We start from the raw sequence: 17,224 nt of genomic DNA, 5'->3' as shown, positions 1-17,224 counted from the left end.
GGGGGGTTGGGGGGGGATTAGTATGTCTAGTATGATAAAAATTGACGCGAAAGTAATTTTTGTTGATATTGTAAAGGTGTTGTTGTGAAGGCTAGGTGTTATTGTAAAGGTGCCAGATTCTCCATCTGAATCATGGGATTTCAATGTTTTGATGGAATGGAAATGGCAAGTTAATTCACGTGTCGGTGAACATCTGCTATTTTCCTTAGATAAGGGCACACGATGGATATTTTCAGCTATTTCCGTCTGTGTCCCTTGACTGTCATCTTAGGCTAGCCATGTGCAAGGAATTCTTTTGCTGCTCATTGCAAGAGCAGGTGTGCTGGTCTCGGTCCTTTGCTTGGCCCTTGCACTGCTCACCTTCTGCTGCTGCCGGAGCCTGCAGAGCAGCACAGTCACAGTGCTCAAGAACCTGTGCCTTTGCCTACTGCTCGCTGAACTGCTATTCCTGCTTGCTATTGACAGGACTCAGCAGACGGTGAGTGTAAGCTCTCACCATGTCTTACTGGCTCTGTTTCGTTTGTACTTTATCCCTGCAGCCATTCTGCCCATTTTCTGATTCCATCATTCTGGTTTTTTTTTTTTCTTATTTGGCTCTAGTTCCCCCAAGCTGTAATGTAATGTGTTTTGCAGATCATGTTTGCTCAAGGAATAGTTTGCCTGTTTTTTAGGAGGGTTTTTTTTTTCCATGAAATCGAGGTACCAGTGGTGAACCGCAGTCGATCACTCTTAACCTCTTTACTCCAATGAGTCAAGTACCATGACAGGCTTTCTTTCAATCACCAAATGTACTGTAACACTGACTTTAGCGAAGCAACGCGAAAGAGAGTTGAGAATTGAGAGCAAGACTGCAGTGTTTTCTCGTTGAAGGACTCGATTCATGGTTCACAGTTTGCAGCCGACCACCCAGGAAGGTGGCAACGGGTAAATTTGAACGAAACAAATTTGGAGCAAAGACAATGTCGTTACCATTCAGTAGACAAAAGTTTTCCTGTATAATCATTTTACATCCATTTGCAAAGCCTGGCGTTGGCTTAAGATCATAGGGTCTTGGGTTTGAGCCCCTGTTCTGCCTTTAAATAACAAAAGGTGGGTTGATTCAACCTATCATCCTTCCAAGGTCTGCAGAATGAGTACCGGCTTGCTGAGAACAGGGGGGCACTGCATCAGCTGCACAGCCACGCTCCCAGCAATGATGCAACCAGCAGCCGCAGGCTGCACATGAAATAATAAAAAAATAATCCATTTGCAAAAGGACCTTTCCCCTTTTTTGGTTTGAGTTTTCAGCCTAAATTTCATTGGTGCTTCAAAATTACGTTTCCCAAGGTTGAACGTCTTCCCTGTTATCCTTACTATTTGCTCTCATCACAAAGTGTCAAAGCCAACTCGAATCCTGTCCAGTTGAATAGTAAATATTAATTTCATTGAAGATGAACTGAATGAGGTTACCACTGGGATGGTACATCCGAATGGTACATCCGTATGCGTCTCAGTCATGGTACATCCGTATGCATGTATGAATCAGGGCCGAGTAGTGAATTTTATTTTGGCTATTCATCTCAACTTGCCATTCCTCATGCCAACTTTACATCCGTCGGCAGAATCGCTCTCTTTCTTGATCCTCCTGTTCATGTCCCATTCATCACGTGCCTGTATTCCTGTTTGCTGTATACAGATATTGTGTGCAGTTGCTGCTGTGCTTCTACACCTCCTCCTGCTTTCTTCTTTCTCCTGGTGCTGCCTGGAGAGTCTGCAGCTACTTCGGTCGCTTTACAGTTCCTCGATGGGGGGTCTATCCCACCCCCGTTGCCTGTATTCCCTTGGATATGGCGTTCCAGTACTCGTGGTTTCTGCTTCACTTGCCACAAACTACCGTGGCTATGGGACAGAGACTGCGTGGGTTATAGCACCAGACACGCATCCTAATTTACCGTCCTAAATTGATAGCGTCAGCTGGTTTCTGCATATTGTTGTTTAATCCACCCAGCATGAGCTGTTATCCAAGTCAATACAAACCTTATAATGAGCCACAATCCTCTGTCATCCCACCCTGCACCCCTTGTTTCCTGTTTAAAAAAACCATTTCCTGAGTCCTCATCACATTATTTACTGGAGTTATCAAGGAAGCAGGTCCTCGCCATCTCATGTCACCTCACGGAACTTATTTAACGTTTTTCATTCTCGCTAACATTGTTCATTTGTAATGAGAGGCATTCATAACGTTTTCTGACCAATATACAACAGTCCAATACATGCTAACGTTTCATAACTTTTTAATGCTTTTCACAGGACTCAGTAGGGACGTACTTTCAGTTGGGTACTCGAGTCACACTCGAGTCGCGAAATTTTGCGACTTGACTCGGACTTGATGAAATTGACTTGGGACTTTGTGTCTGGGGACTTGCGACCTGCTTACAACTTACGTGCGACTTGAGTTTATAATGGCTTGTTCGCAATGTTCAGAAAATAATTGTTGAATAAGCAATGAATTAATAAATGGAAAATGATTTTCAGTCGTCAACGTACGCAGTTTGGTCAATGACAACATCTACAAGTACGTACCTTGTGCATGTATATTGTACATGTGCGGTGCGCCAGCACTCACGGCCGCAGGAACACATTCCGTTCTCCACCAAGGTCACCAAGGTCAAAGCATACCTTATCCAAGTGGCAAACATGAGTCTTACCAACGTAGGAAGCACGACTTTATTCAAATCATGTCATCGACATTCGTCTCGAATCTGGGAAACTTGGCCCCGTGCACGTCCCAACCTGCTAAAATGATACTTGTGATGATTTAAATGTCATTTGACTTGTATTATTTTAAACTTCATCAATAATTCTAAATTATATCACGAACTCCTCAATAATTTTAAATTATATCGTGACAACAATTGGAGTTAAGAAGTTATACATTTCATTTTCCCCGGTGCCCCCGCCCTCGTTCTGCTTCCACGGCATCCATCCCCCTTCCTAATTCACAATAATCCTGACACCTTCCTGATTCAACACCTTCCTTCCTGATTATACATTTCATTTTAATGTGAGAAATAAATTTAGCATAAACAAGCCGGTAGGCAGACATGGGTAGTCGCCTACCCAATAGAACCTGACGCGATGGGCCCGTTCGATGGGGAATGACCTGAGGATTAAGCACAAAAAAATTCATGATTCTCGCTTCAAGGGTTAATGCTGCAGATTGTTTTTTCGTTAAAATACCCCCACATTTAGAGGTTTTTCAGCCGTTGCTAGGCAACGGAGGGGTTCATAGCAACGGTTCTTTCTCACACATAACTAGGACATACCATGAACCTACCATACCAGTTTCATGTATATCTGACTCATAGTCTCTGAGATATAACGAACTTCGTTTTTTTATTGTTTTCGACCAGGGTTAATTCAAAGTCTATCTTCTCCAACAGTTTTCATAGGATCCGGCTGGAAATTTTTGACAATATGGCTGAATGTACTGCCCACAGTCGCTCGTGGCCCAATTTTTGATTTTCGAAAAAATATTTTTTAATGATTTTTCAAAAATTTCAAAGTCCCGTTACTAGGCAACGGTGGTCTCCATAGCAACGGTTCTCATTTGCACACAACTAGGTCATGGTATGAACCTACCAACCAAGTTTCATCGAAATCACCTTTGTATTAACGGAGCACTGGACCGAAAAGACAGACATACAGACAGACATACATACAGACAGACATACAGACAAACATATCGACAGAAAAAGTGATAAGGGTAGATCAAAAAAAAAATTTTTTTTTGACTTTATCGACTACCCAATTTATATTTGTTGGGAACAAAACAAAAATGTCCACAGCATGAAATTGACAAATAAAAACTTGAGTTAAACAGCTTTTCAGAACATGCGTTGCAATAAATGAAGCCCTGTGTCTTAATTCCTTGATCGCTTGTATTCCATTCAGTTTATAAGTAAATGTGGGACTTGACACAAGTTGAAGTAATACTACGGTGACTTGAGACTTGCCCTCAAAGACTTGAGACTTGACTTGAGACGTCCTCAACAACTTGAGACTTTCTTGAGACTTGCCCTCAAAGACTTGAGACTTGCCCTCAAAGACTTGAGACTTGTCCTGAAAGACTTGAGACTTGTCCTCAAAGACTTGAGACTTGGCGAAAGTGACTTGGTGACATCTCCGACCCTCAGTAATGTACAAGTACAGTGCATGTAATTAGGAAGAAAATGTATTTTATACGCCTCATTATACTTTTCTGCTGACTCGTAGACAGTTGTGAATATCTAATTTGTAGAACTTTTTGAACATTGTCATACCTTTGCCATTTAGCTCATTGTAATCCTTGATAATATTTGGAGTTTTCATTTTTGGGGGGTGTTGGGGGTAGGCATGGGGAAGATGGAGATCAGCAGAAAGCCTCCTTTTTCTGCAGTGAATGCAATTCTTTGTTGAAATGGCTATTCAGAAACAAATTTGTGGAGTATTTTGCACGAGTTTCAGGGGTCTTTTTGAACCAACAGTTTCAGGTAGTTACGTATCAGAAATAGTCCTTTTGCAGAAGGGTCCATATTTTCCTCTTCACCTCTTTTTCTGATTGACTGTAGCAGGAGATTATAAAATTAGCTTGGACATTGGCAAACATATCCTATCTAAGGATGATGTGCCATCTTTAACACTTTCAGATCAGTTGGAAGTTATGGAACAGCCAGCTTAACGCACCAGATACCAAAGCCCGAATAGTGCTCACTCCGACAATGACATCAGACGGTCTTTTTTTTCGAATGTTCTGGTGGTGACATTTCTGGAATTGTTTCATTAGAGATGCTATGTCCCAATTTGAATACTGTATCACTAAGATGACAGTTTAGCCAGATTTTTCAGTTCATCCTCATTGTGGACTGTGACAAGACAGCTCAGCGATGCTGTATTCACCCGTGAGTTGTCTAGGGTGGGTTTCATGCCTAATAGTATAAGGTCTGACAATAAATTGTCCAACTGATACTATTCAGACAAGGTGATGCATCAGCCCTTTTGGAGAGGATGTTGAGCTGGCTGTCTCATCCATTTGTGCCTGCTTGTGGAGGTTAAAGTTCTCGCTTGGTGTTGGTAACCTGGGTAGGTTTTCAGTTTCTCACGATTACTACAGATAAGGTGATTAGCAAACCAAATAGTGTACTTGTTGCCATGGTACTGCTTTGGCAAGACATAATCTGCTATAAGGAGAATGGGATATTGGGTGGAAAGGACAATTCCTTGCACTTGCTTGTTCTGATGTTGAGAGAAATTTTATGACAAACTTGTTCTGATCTACAGGTGTTGGTTGAACCCTGGTGGACACTTTCTGTGGAGTTTTCTTGGACCCGCATGCCTCTTTGCCTTGGTGAGCATGGCAGACCACACCACTTCCATCATATCGCTTCCTGTCACGCCTTTAGACTGACTGGCGGAATGATGCTTGTTCTTTGAGAATGATGATGTGGAAGCTCGCAGTGACAGTGTTGATTGTTTTATGTGTTGTGTGCTTACAGATGAATGCAGCATTTCTTGCAGTGGCACTCTTCAAAACCATCTTCCTCTCAGCTCCTTTGAAACTCGAGACCAGCCGAGTGAACCATGCAAGGTGAGCAGGGATGACCTCAACTAAATGACTTGATATTGCCTGCTGGAGAGACACTTAACATGTACAACAGAACATGTAATTTTCAAACTTTTTGCTTTTTGTCTCGTAAAATGCATTTATATAAAGTTTTTTATTGTTGAGATTTTATTTTGCAAATGTTATGGCATTAGCAACTCGGATTGGTTATTTGGATTTCAGATGAAAGGTATAGTTTAAAAATATACATTGTTTATTTTTTTTTTCATTGTTATTACTGTTTGTGTATATGTGTAGAATTATTTAATTATATTTCCACTTCTTCCCTCAATTGTGACATGTCCGTCTATACCTTACCCCGAAGCATTGGGTAGAGTGAAGGCTTGTTTTGGAAAAGGAAGATATGGGGCAGTGATAAGGGCAGAGGAGAAAAAGAGAAGGAAACGTGGAAGTAATAGGAGTAAGAAAAAATGAAGGAAAGGAGAATTTTATCGATAAGGGTTGAGAGGTAAAGGTTGACATCATTGGGTCACATGACTGTGTGCTGCGCCACCACGATGGCGATTGAGCTGGCCCTGGTGATCAAGCTATCGTCGTCATGATTCTCGAAGATTGAACAGTATTAGAAATGGGCTCAGTTATCTTATAAAAGTATGCTCATACCTCCGAATTCTGTTCTCACTGATCCAGATCCTGATCCTAATTCTAGTTCGAACTTGTGTGTAGAACTAGCTTCACTGTTGTTGGTTTTTTGTATACAGAGTCATGGCTCATGGAAGAGCTAGAACACTGAACGGATCAGGATGCTACAGAACAAAAGGAAGAGCAGAGAGAGAGAGAGGTGAGGTGGGGGCAGGGGGAGTCACCAACAGCAGATTTGAAGGACAAAATAGAGGGAGACTTGGACAAACAATGGATACCGGGCGTATTGACGTGCGCCTGTAATCCGGCTACTCGGAGGCTTGGGTTGGGGGATCGCTTGATGACGGGAGCTCTGTTCTTGGCCACGCTATGAGAGGGTGTAAGGCAGCCCGGAATCATGGCGAAACCCAATCCTTATCCCTGTGTCGTAAGAGGCGACCAGGTTTGCATCAGGAAGGGAATCCGGCGTAAAACCTGTGCCAAATCAGTATGCGGATCATAACGGATGATCCGCTGTGGCGACCCCTAACGGGAGCAGCCGAAAGACGAACAACAACTTGGACAAACAATGGAATGGGTGTGGGGATGAATTCGGTGTGGGGGGGGGGTGACTGTGTGCGCTGCGACGATGGTGGCATTATAGAGTTGGGTCATCCCAGCTCATCCCAGCTCTATAATGCCGTATTATTTGAAAAATGAAATCTCAACACTCTCTTTCCATTGGGTGGAAAGGATGCTTCATTGAAAAGCCAAGTTCTGCTGATCAGATAAATTGAGTTCACTTGTTGCTTCTGATGGTGAAATCATTGTAAAGTGGTGGTGTGTCCATTACGTATCAGTAAGTCACATGCATGATGTATATCTACTTCCTTGTTACATTGTAAGGTGATAAAATAAGACATGAAGCCTCTCCATATTGTCCATTATTCTGATGTTTTCAATCTCACTCATTCTCGCTCCCTACCCTCACTCCCTCAAATGCATTCCCCTTGCTTCCCTTGATTACGTTAAAAAAAATAATTACAGAATAATAGGGTGTCAAAATTAGCTCAAGGTAGCTCTGTCGACCCTGAAGCACTTCCCTCCTTCACACCCCCCCCTTTCCCACTTCAACACAAACTATGTATGAGACAGAAATGAATACATACACTGCCACATGTAAATCACCATTTGCTGCCATGCAAGCAACAACCGAGTACCCACAAAGGCCAGTATGAAAACACAAAGAGCTTTCTCAGTGGCACATTATGGCATTTACTTTAAAGCAAGCTATCAAATGGCTGATGGGTTTTGCAGCTTTTAAAAAGTTTTATGTGTCAATCCAATCTTGACTTTATATATATATGAGAATGAAGTGAGTGACTGCATTGGGCGAGTCAAAACAGTGTAAGGTTCTGCTGGTTTCCTTAAGGAGAGTAAGGTTGACTCAAATTGCATAAAACTCTGAATGTGCCAGGAATGGTTGAAGTCCTTGAGCAAATTTCGACACCCGTTACAGATCATTCTGTGATGTTTTTTTTTTTTTCTTCAACATAATCAAGGGAACCAAGAGGAATGTATTTGAGTGAGTGAGTATAGAAAGAGAGAGCAAGTCAGATTGAACAGAGCAGAACAATACACAGTCAGGAAGGCTGCATGTCCTACTGCATCACCCAAACATGTAACACAAAAGCAAATGTATGAGGGTGTGCTGAAAAGAAATGCCTCCAATTCTTTTTTCTCCAAAACAGGTTGATATTCACATGAAACATAGACTGCAGATACTAACATAAATGTTTGTTCTACCATGGTGAATATTTATTCCTCAACATAATCACCACTGCAGTCCACACATTCCTGCCAATGTTCAAGTAGTTTTATGATGCCATCCTGATAGAATTGTGAGACATGCTGACTTATCCAATGCCTCACAATGGCCTTGATATCGTCATCGGAAGAAAAACATTCTCCACAAGGTTCTCCTTAAGTTTGGGGAAGAGGTAAAAATCTGATGGAGCCAATTCGGGGCTGGTGATCCTTTATGGTGGTACTTCATTGATCGTCTCTTACCCTCAGGATTGTGATCGTGCATCCAACACTCATCTCCAGTCATCTCCAGTCATCCCAACTCTCATCTCCAGTCATTCCAAGTCCCAACTATCATCTCCAGTCATCCAGACTCTGACCTCCAGTCCTCTCATCTCCAGTCATCTCAGCTCTCATCTCCAGTCATCCTAACTCTCATTTCCAGTTACTCCAACTCTCATCTCTCGTCATTCCTTACTCTCATCTCCATTCATCCCAACTCTCATCTCCAGTAATCCAAACTCTCATCTCCAGTCATCCAAGCTCTCACCTCCAGTCATCCAAGCTCTCACCTCCAGTCATCCTAACTCTCATTTCCATTCATCACAAGTCCCAACTCTTATCTCCAGTCATCCAGACTCTGACCTCCAGTCCTCTCATCTCCAGTCATTCACAATGCCCATCTCCAGTCATTCCCAACTCTCATCTCCAGTCATTCCAACTCTCATCTCCAGTTATTCCAACTCTCATCTCCAATCATCCCAACTCTCATCTCCAGTTATCCAAACACTCATCTGCTGTCATTCCATCTCTCATCTCCAGTCATTCCATCTCTCATCTCCAGTCATTCCATCTCTCATCTCCAGTCATTCCCTCTCTCATCTCCAGTCATCCCATCTCTCATCTCCAGTCATCCCAACTCTCATCTCCAGTAATCCAAACTCTCATCTCCTGTCATCCAAGCTCTCACCTCCAGTCATCCAAGCTCTCACCTCCAGTCATCCTAACTCTCATTTCCATTCATCACAAGTCCCAACTCTTATCTCCAGTCATCCAGACTCTGACCTCCAGTCCTCTCATCTCCAGTCATTCACAATGCCCATCTCCAGTCATTCCCAACTCTCATCTCCAGTCATTCCAACTCTCATCTCCAGTTATTCCAACTCTCATCTCCAATCATCCCAACTCTCATCTCCAGTTATCCAAACACTCATCTGCTGTCATTCCATCTCTCATCTCCAGTCATTCCATCTCTCATCTCCAGTCATTCCATCTCTCATCTCCAGTCATTCCCTCTCTCATCTCCAGTCATCCCATCTCTCATCTCCAGTCATCCCAACTCTCATCTCCAGTCATCCCCAACTCTCATCTCCAGTCATCCCCAACTCTCATCTCCAGTCATCCCCAACTCTCATCTCCAGTCATCCCCAACTCTCATCTCCAGTCATCCCCAACTCTCATCTGCAGTCATTCCCAACTCTCATCTGCAGTCATCCCCAACTCTCATCTCCAGTCATCCCAACTCTCATCTCCAGTCATCCAAACTCTTATCTCCAGTCATCTCCATCATCCTGAATCTGACCTCCAGTCCTCTCATCTCCAGTCATTCACAACGCCCATCTCCAGTCATTCCCAACTCTCATCTCCAGTCATTCCCAACTCTCATCTCCAGTCATTCCCAACTCTCATCTCCAGTCATTCCCAACTCTCATCTCCAGTCAACCCCAACTCTAATCTCCAGTCATCCCCAACTCTCATCTTCAGTCATTCCCAACTCTCATCTCCAGTCATTGCCAAGTCTCATCTCCAGTCATTTCCAAGTCTCATCTCCAGTCATTGCCAAGTCTCATCTCCAGTCATTCCCAAGTCTCATCACCAGTCATTCCCAAGTCTCATCTCCAGTCATTCCAACTCTCACCTCCAGTCATCCCAACTCTCATCTCCAGTCATACCAAGTCCCAACTATCATCTCCATCATCCCGACTCTGGCCTCCAGTCCTCTCATCTCCAGTAATTCCAACTCTCATCTCCAGTCATCCCAACTCTCATCTCCAGTCATCCAAACTCTTATCTCCAGTCATCTCCATCTTCCTGCCTCTGACCTCCAGTCCTCTCATCTCCAGTCATCCCAGTTCTCATCAGCAGTCATCCCAACTCTCATCTCCAGTCATCCCAACTCTCATCTCCAGTCATCCCAACTCTCATCTCCAGTCATCCCAACTCTCATTGGCAGTCATCCCAACTCTCATCTCCAGTCACCCCACATCTCATCTCCAGTCATTCCCAACTCTCATCTCCAGTTATCCCCAACTCTCATCTCCAGTCATCCCAACTCTCATCTCCAGTCATCCCAACTCTTATCTCCAGTCATCCCAACTCTCATCTCCAGTCATCCCAAGTCCCAACTGTCATCTCCAGTCATCCAGACTGACATCCAGTGCTCTCATCTCCAGTCATTCCGAACTCTCATCTCCAGTCATTCCCAACTCCCATCTCCAGTCATTCCCAACTCCCATCTCCAGTCATTCCCAACTCTCATCTCCAGTCATCCCATCTCTCATTTCCAGTCATCCCAACTCTCATTTCCAGTCATCCCAACTCTCATCTCCAGTCATCCCAACTCTCATCTCCAGTCATCCCAACTCTCATCTCCAGTCATCCAGACTGTGACCTCCAGTGCTCTCATCTCCAGTCATTCCCAACTCTCATCTCCAGTCATTCCCAACTCTCATCTCCAGTTATCCCCAACTCTCATCTCCAGTCATCCCCAACTCTCATCTCCAGTCATTCCCAACTCCCATCTCCAGTCATTCCCAACTCTCATCTCCAGTCATCTCCAATTCTCATCTCCAGTCATCTCCAATTCTCATCTCCAGTCATTCCAACTCTCATCTCCAGTCATTCGCAAATCCCATCTCCAGTCATTCCCAACTCTCATCTCCAGTCATCTCCAATTCTCATCTCCAGTCATCTCCAGTCATTCCCAAGCCTCATCTCCAGTCATCCCAACTCTCATCTCAAATCATTCCAACTCTCATCTCCAGTCATCCCATCTCTCATCTCCAGTCATTCCAAGTCCCAACTATCATCTCCAGTCATCCAGACTCTGACATCCAGTCCTCTCATCTGACATCCAGTTCTGATTTTACAATCAGAAACAAAAAGTGGGTACAATTTATCCGATCATTCGAACTTTGCTTGTAAATGGAGCCAGGGAAGCTCTTCCACACCTGCTAAAACCGAAACCAGGATCAATACCAACAACATTGAGGGTTTCAGCAGACCTTGAAAAGGTAATTGAGCCCCATTCTGACATTGCACGTTTTTCAACAACAACAAAGACGACGACGACGATCACAGTTTGATCGCCAGGACCAGCTTTATTGTCATAGTGGTTTGTGAACAAATGTCACATGAGCTCATGTTGTAGTTGTACAAGCGCCATAAGCAGCAGCTTCTCTGTTATTTTATATTGCTTTTCTGACCTTACTAACACTCTCTATGTCTTGTTTCCTTGCTCTCACTCAGCCATCCAGTTTGTGATGGATATTATAACACGGACCTCCCAGGGTAAATTTCAAACTTATTTCAACTTGACTTGTCTAACAAGTGGATTTTAAAGGTTTTTTTTTTTTAATTGCAAACATTTTAACCTGGTATCTATCTCAGTATTCTCTTCTTCCTCTCTCCCTTTGCTGACTGAATCCAGCTGCCAGGACAGCAAGGTATCTGTCAAGTAAGGATCACACAACTTGCCTGATTTTGTCTCATTCTGTCTGTTTCACGAACAAAGTAAACATTGCAGAACTAATTTGATGAAATAAGAAAATTTGAGTCGTTATGAAATATGTTGATAAAGCAATGGTAAGAGATTGTGTTTAAGAATACTTGTATAGGATTCACAAGAACCTATGAAGAAGCAATGAGAGTCTTTAAAAGTGTCTTTTTGCCAGCTGTTTATTAGTGATAACTTCTTGAATAAGCTGGTTCTCGCTTTGTAAACTTATATGGCAAGGGCACGGGTAACCCAGCGTTACCTGGTGCTGTTCTAATCCTGTTGGCATTTTAAAGAAATCAAATTTTGTTTTTTTCTATTTTTTTGTGGAGGCCAAAAACGCTTCCATTAAGGAATAGGGTCAGGGATTGTTTAATATTACCTTTCATATTGCTGCAAAGGCTTTAAGCACTATTGAACGATAAAAGAAATCCGAAAAATCCAGCTTTTTCTTTCATCTTTTTTGTGGGGGGACCAAAACACTCCCTGGCACGCACTGATGAACCTCTGAAAGTTTGACAAAGATCTGTTTGATCATCTCTGAGAAAAATGGCGACACAGCCAAACATCTCTCTTATGACATTGTTGTTGTTCTGGAAACTGCATCCCTCCAAGGCAATGGCATCCATCATACAGTGGTCCCCAGACAGTTATTTCATGAATATACGTACAGTTAGACCCTTCCCTCATGTCTAATGGGTCAAATGGGACGAAGTGTGTTGTGTGGATCTCATAGTTAGGTCTGATTATTTCTCTAACTTCATTCCTACTCTTTTCCTCTTATTCCTGAAATAAATCAAAGCAGGCACTGCACTCAGACGGCCGCCTGTAAAAACTGCAGCCACACCCGTCACTCTAAGAATGCATCTTCGCGAAGGCCAACCATCGAAGCAAACAATAAACAACCTCCACCCACTGTTCAGGATGTATGCGGCGCGTTCTTTTCAACCCATTTCTGCATCTAATAAAATTATATCCAAAATTTCCTTCAATTCATGACGCAGATCAGGGCTGGCACTGCGCACACCACCCGCCTGTGAAGATTGCCACGGGGATAGATAACCGCATGCTCAATGGCGGACCAGCGCGCAGCCCCGTGATAATTTATCATCGTACAGTACGGGGCACGAATAGCACACATCTTCAATCGGGTCTGCGCGCTGATTACAATGGCATTTTATCATCGCACAGAATGGGGCACGAATAGCATGCATCTTCATTCGGGTCTGCACGCTGATTACAATGGCTTCTTACCATCGCATTGTACGGGAAGCACATGGTGCACATCTTTGTTCGGGTCTGTGCGTTGGTTCACAACGGTGTCTTACCATCGGTCTTTGCTCACCACCACGGCCACAAATGTCTCCCATGGACGGCAGACATCCTCCCGCACATTCGGCTCGATACAGCTGCTACCAAGCAGAGGCGTGTTGTCCGGCCCGGATCGCTTGGGCCACATGGTGTACTGACGAAGCAAGGCGATTCATATCGCGGGGTTCAGAGCGAGACGATTCCGCAGCTCAGACATGTCTTGTCGGATGTAAAGTAAGGCCGCTTCCGGCCATGACGGTCGGGTCGAGTGATGGTCAGGGCCCAATGGGAGCGCTTGATTCGGGTGACGACGCATCGCTTCAGGGTGGCGCCCCACCCTGCATCGCAGGGACTATAAAGAACGGATCGTGAAGATGTTCAGAGAGTCGTGGTCATCCTCATCTTCCTTGCCTGACATTGGATTGGTCTCTGCATGCACCTGCTGCCCCCCATCTTCTTCTTCACACACTTGTCGCCTTCTCCACCCACCCGCCTGACTTCGCCTGCTGCTGGCAATCCGCCCACTCACTCTTGACTCCACCTTCTCCACCTACTCACCACTGGCTCCACCCGCTTGCCGCTGCCTCCACCCAAAGTCCCTCCCTCACGCCTGACGGTCGCGCCCCTTCTCTGGATCGGCGTAGATGCTTTTCTGCATCATAGCCAAGCAGGAGACGACTCGCCAACTATCAAGGAGGGATCGTTCAGCGGAGCATCCCCCCAAAACGAACTGGATGGCGCGGTCAGTCAATCATGCAAGGTATTACGACACCGTTGGCCTCATCTCCTCTTCTTTTTGCTCATTATCTTTTCATAAGTCTGCTCTGTGTCTACTTTTGTAATTTGCTTGTTTTATTGTCGCACCACACTTTTCTTTCTATCTCTACTTTCACACAACAATAAACTCTATTAACTGTGCCACATATTTTTCCTCGCCTGCCTGTAATAAATCCTTATGTAGAAATGTTCCCAGCTCATTTTTGTCTCTTCTTTCATTGATCCAGCATGCTCCGCATTCCAGCCGAGCCAGGACTTTATTCCCAACAATCCATTCATTTAAACTGGTATATCCTTGGCAGTGTCGCTTGGCTGCATTTGATCCAGTAAGGTAATCCGGCTTGGTCAAGGCATACCGAGGACGTATCCCCCGGTAATTAGGTCATGTGATTATTTTAGGTAACCGATATGAGATGGAGGACCCAAAGTCACGTGGTTGAGTTATTGGCGTTCACGGTCGGTTAGCGACCCGCCGCGTCACGGAGTTATCCGTGTGCGACGGCCTGCAATTCTGGGGGGTCTGGTGGGAACTCGAGATAGCTTCCCTCCCGAGTGGTCTCAATCAATAGATTTATTTGGGTGTGCAAGCAGAGATAGGGAAGAAAGGTGTGGTGCGGCAATAAACAAGTAACTTATAAAAGTGGACGCAGAGCAGACGTAACCCGAAAATAATAATATCAATCTTCTGCAGGCTTACTTGTATAGACAGGCACCAGGACACACACACACACACACACACACACACACACACACACACACACACACACACACACACACACACACACACACACACACACACACACACACACAGAAAACCCGATGAAGAGGAATTGAAGCAAGACAGGAGAGGAGTTGAGGCTACGGTCTCTCGGTACCTTTGTATAATTGATTGCCCGAACGCGCCACTAATACGTTTGTGGGGAATGCTCCGTGGTGCGGTACCCCCCTGACAGCTGGCGTGTCATCTCTTACTTCAGGCAGCTCGCTTCGAGATCGTGGGCGTGAAGGAGGGGCTTGAGTTTGGACAGTGGAGTCCAGAGCGAGTGTACGGAGTGGTAGGCGGGACCAGGTGGGTGAGTGGACTCAGCAACGTGTGAGCGGAGAAGAGGAGGCGGAGTCCCGGCGATGATGTACGGAGTCGAAGAACAGCTTGAGCGGGAGGCAAGGCAGGGCAGAGAGAGAGAGAAAGCGAAGGCTCCACTCGGACCTTTACAGGCCGCGCAGAGCCGGACGGGCAGCCACCCCGAAACGCGGTGTCGTCACCCGAATTGGGCGCTCTGATTGGCCCCGACCCCCTGCGCGGCCTGGCCGCGATGGCCGGAAACCACAACATTCCATTTCCGGCAAGGTGACCCCGCGCTATGGAACCATCTCGCTCCGACCCCACAACATGATATGAATCGCCCACGCTGAACTCCGCGCCATGAATCGCCTTGCACGAACCCCTGAGCCATGCCCTGACAACCGGCCAAGAGTGGCGTCGGTCTTGCATGCCTGCTCCGTGTGCACCACGTGGCCCGGGCTGTACAACATGCCTCTGCCCGATCGCAGCCTTGCTGGCCATAGAGGCGAGAAGACGCTCGCCGCCTGCGGGGAACAGCCGTGGCCGCCAGCGAGGACCGAAGGTACGATGTTAAGGCGAACCAATGCACAGAGAGTAAGATGTGTCCAATAAGGTGTCACGAGCTAAGCGCTGGTCTGCCTTCAAGCACATTCTGTACAGTGTTTATCGATCCACCATTACGCACGTGACCAGTGCTCGTGTTCACCCGATTCTGCTATCGTGTGCGCGGGACGAAACCCAACCGATATAATTAGTCCAGAAATGGGTTGAAAAGTACGTGCTGCCCATATCATGCACAACGTGGTGTGGTGTTGCCTTTCTATTATCGGCCTCGATTGAAGGATCGCTTGAGGACGGGAGCTCTGTGCTGTCGATGCTCATGTGGTGTTTGAGCGCCCCTTTCTCAGGTGTTGTTTCTTCCGTCTCCTCGGTACATGTTCCATGCAGCGTGGGTGTCGTGCTGGGTGTGTTTCCTGTCCTTTTGGTGGAAATTACCACCGCGTGTGCGTTTGGCAGGCTGTGTTTTCTACGGAGGGGTGGGGGCGTAATGCCTGCTTGGCCTTTGCTGAGGACCCATCTCACAGCGAAGGGTGCACGTGGCTCAGATTTACCTCAGGAATAATGAGGAAAGAAGAGTAGGAATGAAGTTAGAAATGAAATGAAGAAGAAATGATGTAAGCAAACCGAACTATGAGATCCTCGCAACGCACATCCCTGTTGTCCCGCTAGACAAAAGGGAAGGGACTATCTACACATATATTAATGGAATAACTGTCTTGGGACTACTATCTGTTGGATGCATGTGGTTCCGAGAACCGCAAAAAAAAAAAATATATATATATATATATATATATATATATTTATATATATATATATATATATATATATATATATATATATATATATTTATATATATATATATATCTTCTTCTTCTTTCGGCTGCTCCCATTAGGGGTCGCCACAGCGGATCATCCGTATGATCCGCATTGTGATTTGGCACATGTTTTACGCCGGATGCCCTTCCTGACGCAACCCTGGTCGCCTCTTACAACACAGGGATATAGTACACCTATTTTAACCGGGGTATACACCGGTCCAGTATACTGGTACTCATTTCGCCGACCTCGGAAGGATGACAGGCTGAGTCAACCCCCTGGTGTATTAATTCAGTGGCTCAACAGGGTTTGAACTCAGGACCTTTTGGATTCCAAGCCGCTGCCCGAACCACTGCACCAACACCAGGCTATATATATATATATATATATATATATATATATATATATATATATATATATATATATATATATATATATATATATATTGTTACGGTTGTGGAAATTCACAGAGCACCATATAGGTCCTTAGATCAGTTATGTCGATAAGTCTGTGTTCAGATAGATTTCCCCACCAATGTTTAACGGGCAATTAGTCGTGTGCAGGGCTGTGATCCTTGAGGTAGCCGTTTTTCTTTTACTGTCTTTATTTTGGACCAACTGCTTCACAACAACCACCTCCACCACCAACATCGCTCTCATCAACCATCTCCACAACGATCACCACGACATCCCCTCACAACCTACGCAACAACGAACAGCAACGCCTTACCGTCATCTCCATTGCGCCGCCATCTTTGCGCCAGCGACGGCGAATTCCCCACGAACGACATCTCTGCCACCAGACGCGGGGACTCCTTCGTTGGCACCAGGGTCGTTGATTTCTCCCATGTCCGCTCTCTCCGAGCTTCGCATCAAAATCGGATCAGGATATCGAAGGGGGCGGAGCCAGTGG

At 45.2% G+C, this 17,224-nt stretch overlaps 1 protein-coding gene and 1 pseudogene across 6 annotated transcripts in view; both read left to right on the top strand.

Moving 5' to 3' along the window:
* The window catches only part of LOC147031534 (adhesion G protein-coupled receptor L2-like), a 156,239-nt gene that overhangs the window by 94,711 nt on the left and 44,304 nt on the right, over positions 1-17,224 (top strand). For 4 of the 6 annotated variants that reach the window (XM_085864609.1, XM_085864582.1, XM_085864590.1 and 1 more), the window contains 6 exons: positions 272-478; positions 1,676-1,896; positions 5,299-5,365; positions 5,514-5,605; positions 11,537-11,578; positions 11,718-11,744. In XM_085864609.1, the coding sequence (XP_085720735.1) occupies positions 272-478; positions 1,676-1,896; positions 5,299-5,365; positions 5,514-5,605; positions 11,537-11,578; positions 11,718-11,744 (656 nt within the window). The remainder of the gene's footprint in view (positions 1-271; positions 479-1,675; positions 1,897-5,298; positions 5,366-5,513; positions 5,606-11,536; positions 11,579-11,717; positions 11,745-17,224) is intronic. The other 2 variants (XM_085864628.1, XM_085864619.1) reach the window with 1 other exon arrangement.
* Positions 6,500-6,640, top strand: LOC147031535 (signal recognition particle RNA; annotated as a pseudogene).

Source organism: Eptatretus burgeri, chromosome 2, assembly GCF_056783735.1.
Source record: "Eptatretus burgeri isolate ZD-2024b chromosome 2, Ebu_testis_v1, whole genome shotgun sequence".
In the NCBI taxonomy this organism is placed as follows: Eukaryota; Metazoa; Chordata; class Myxini; order Myxiniformes; family Myxinidae; genus Eptatretus; species Eptatretus burgeri.
This window is presented reverse-complemented; position numbering and strand designations above follow the sequence as displayed.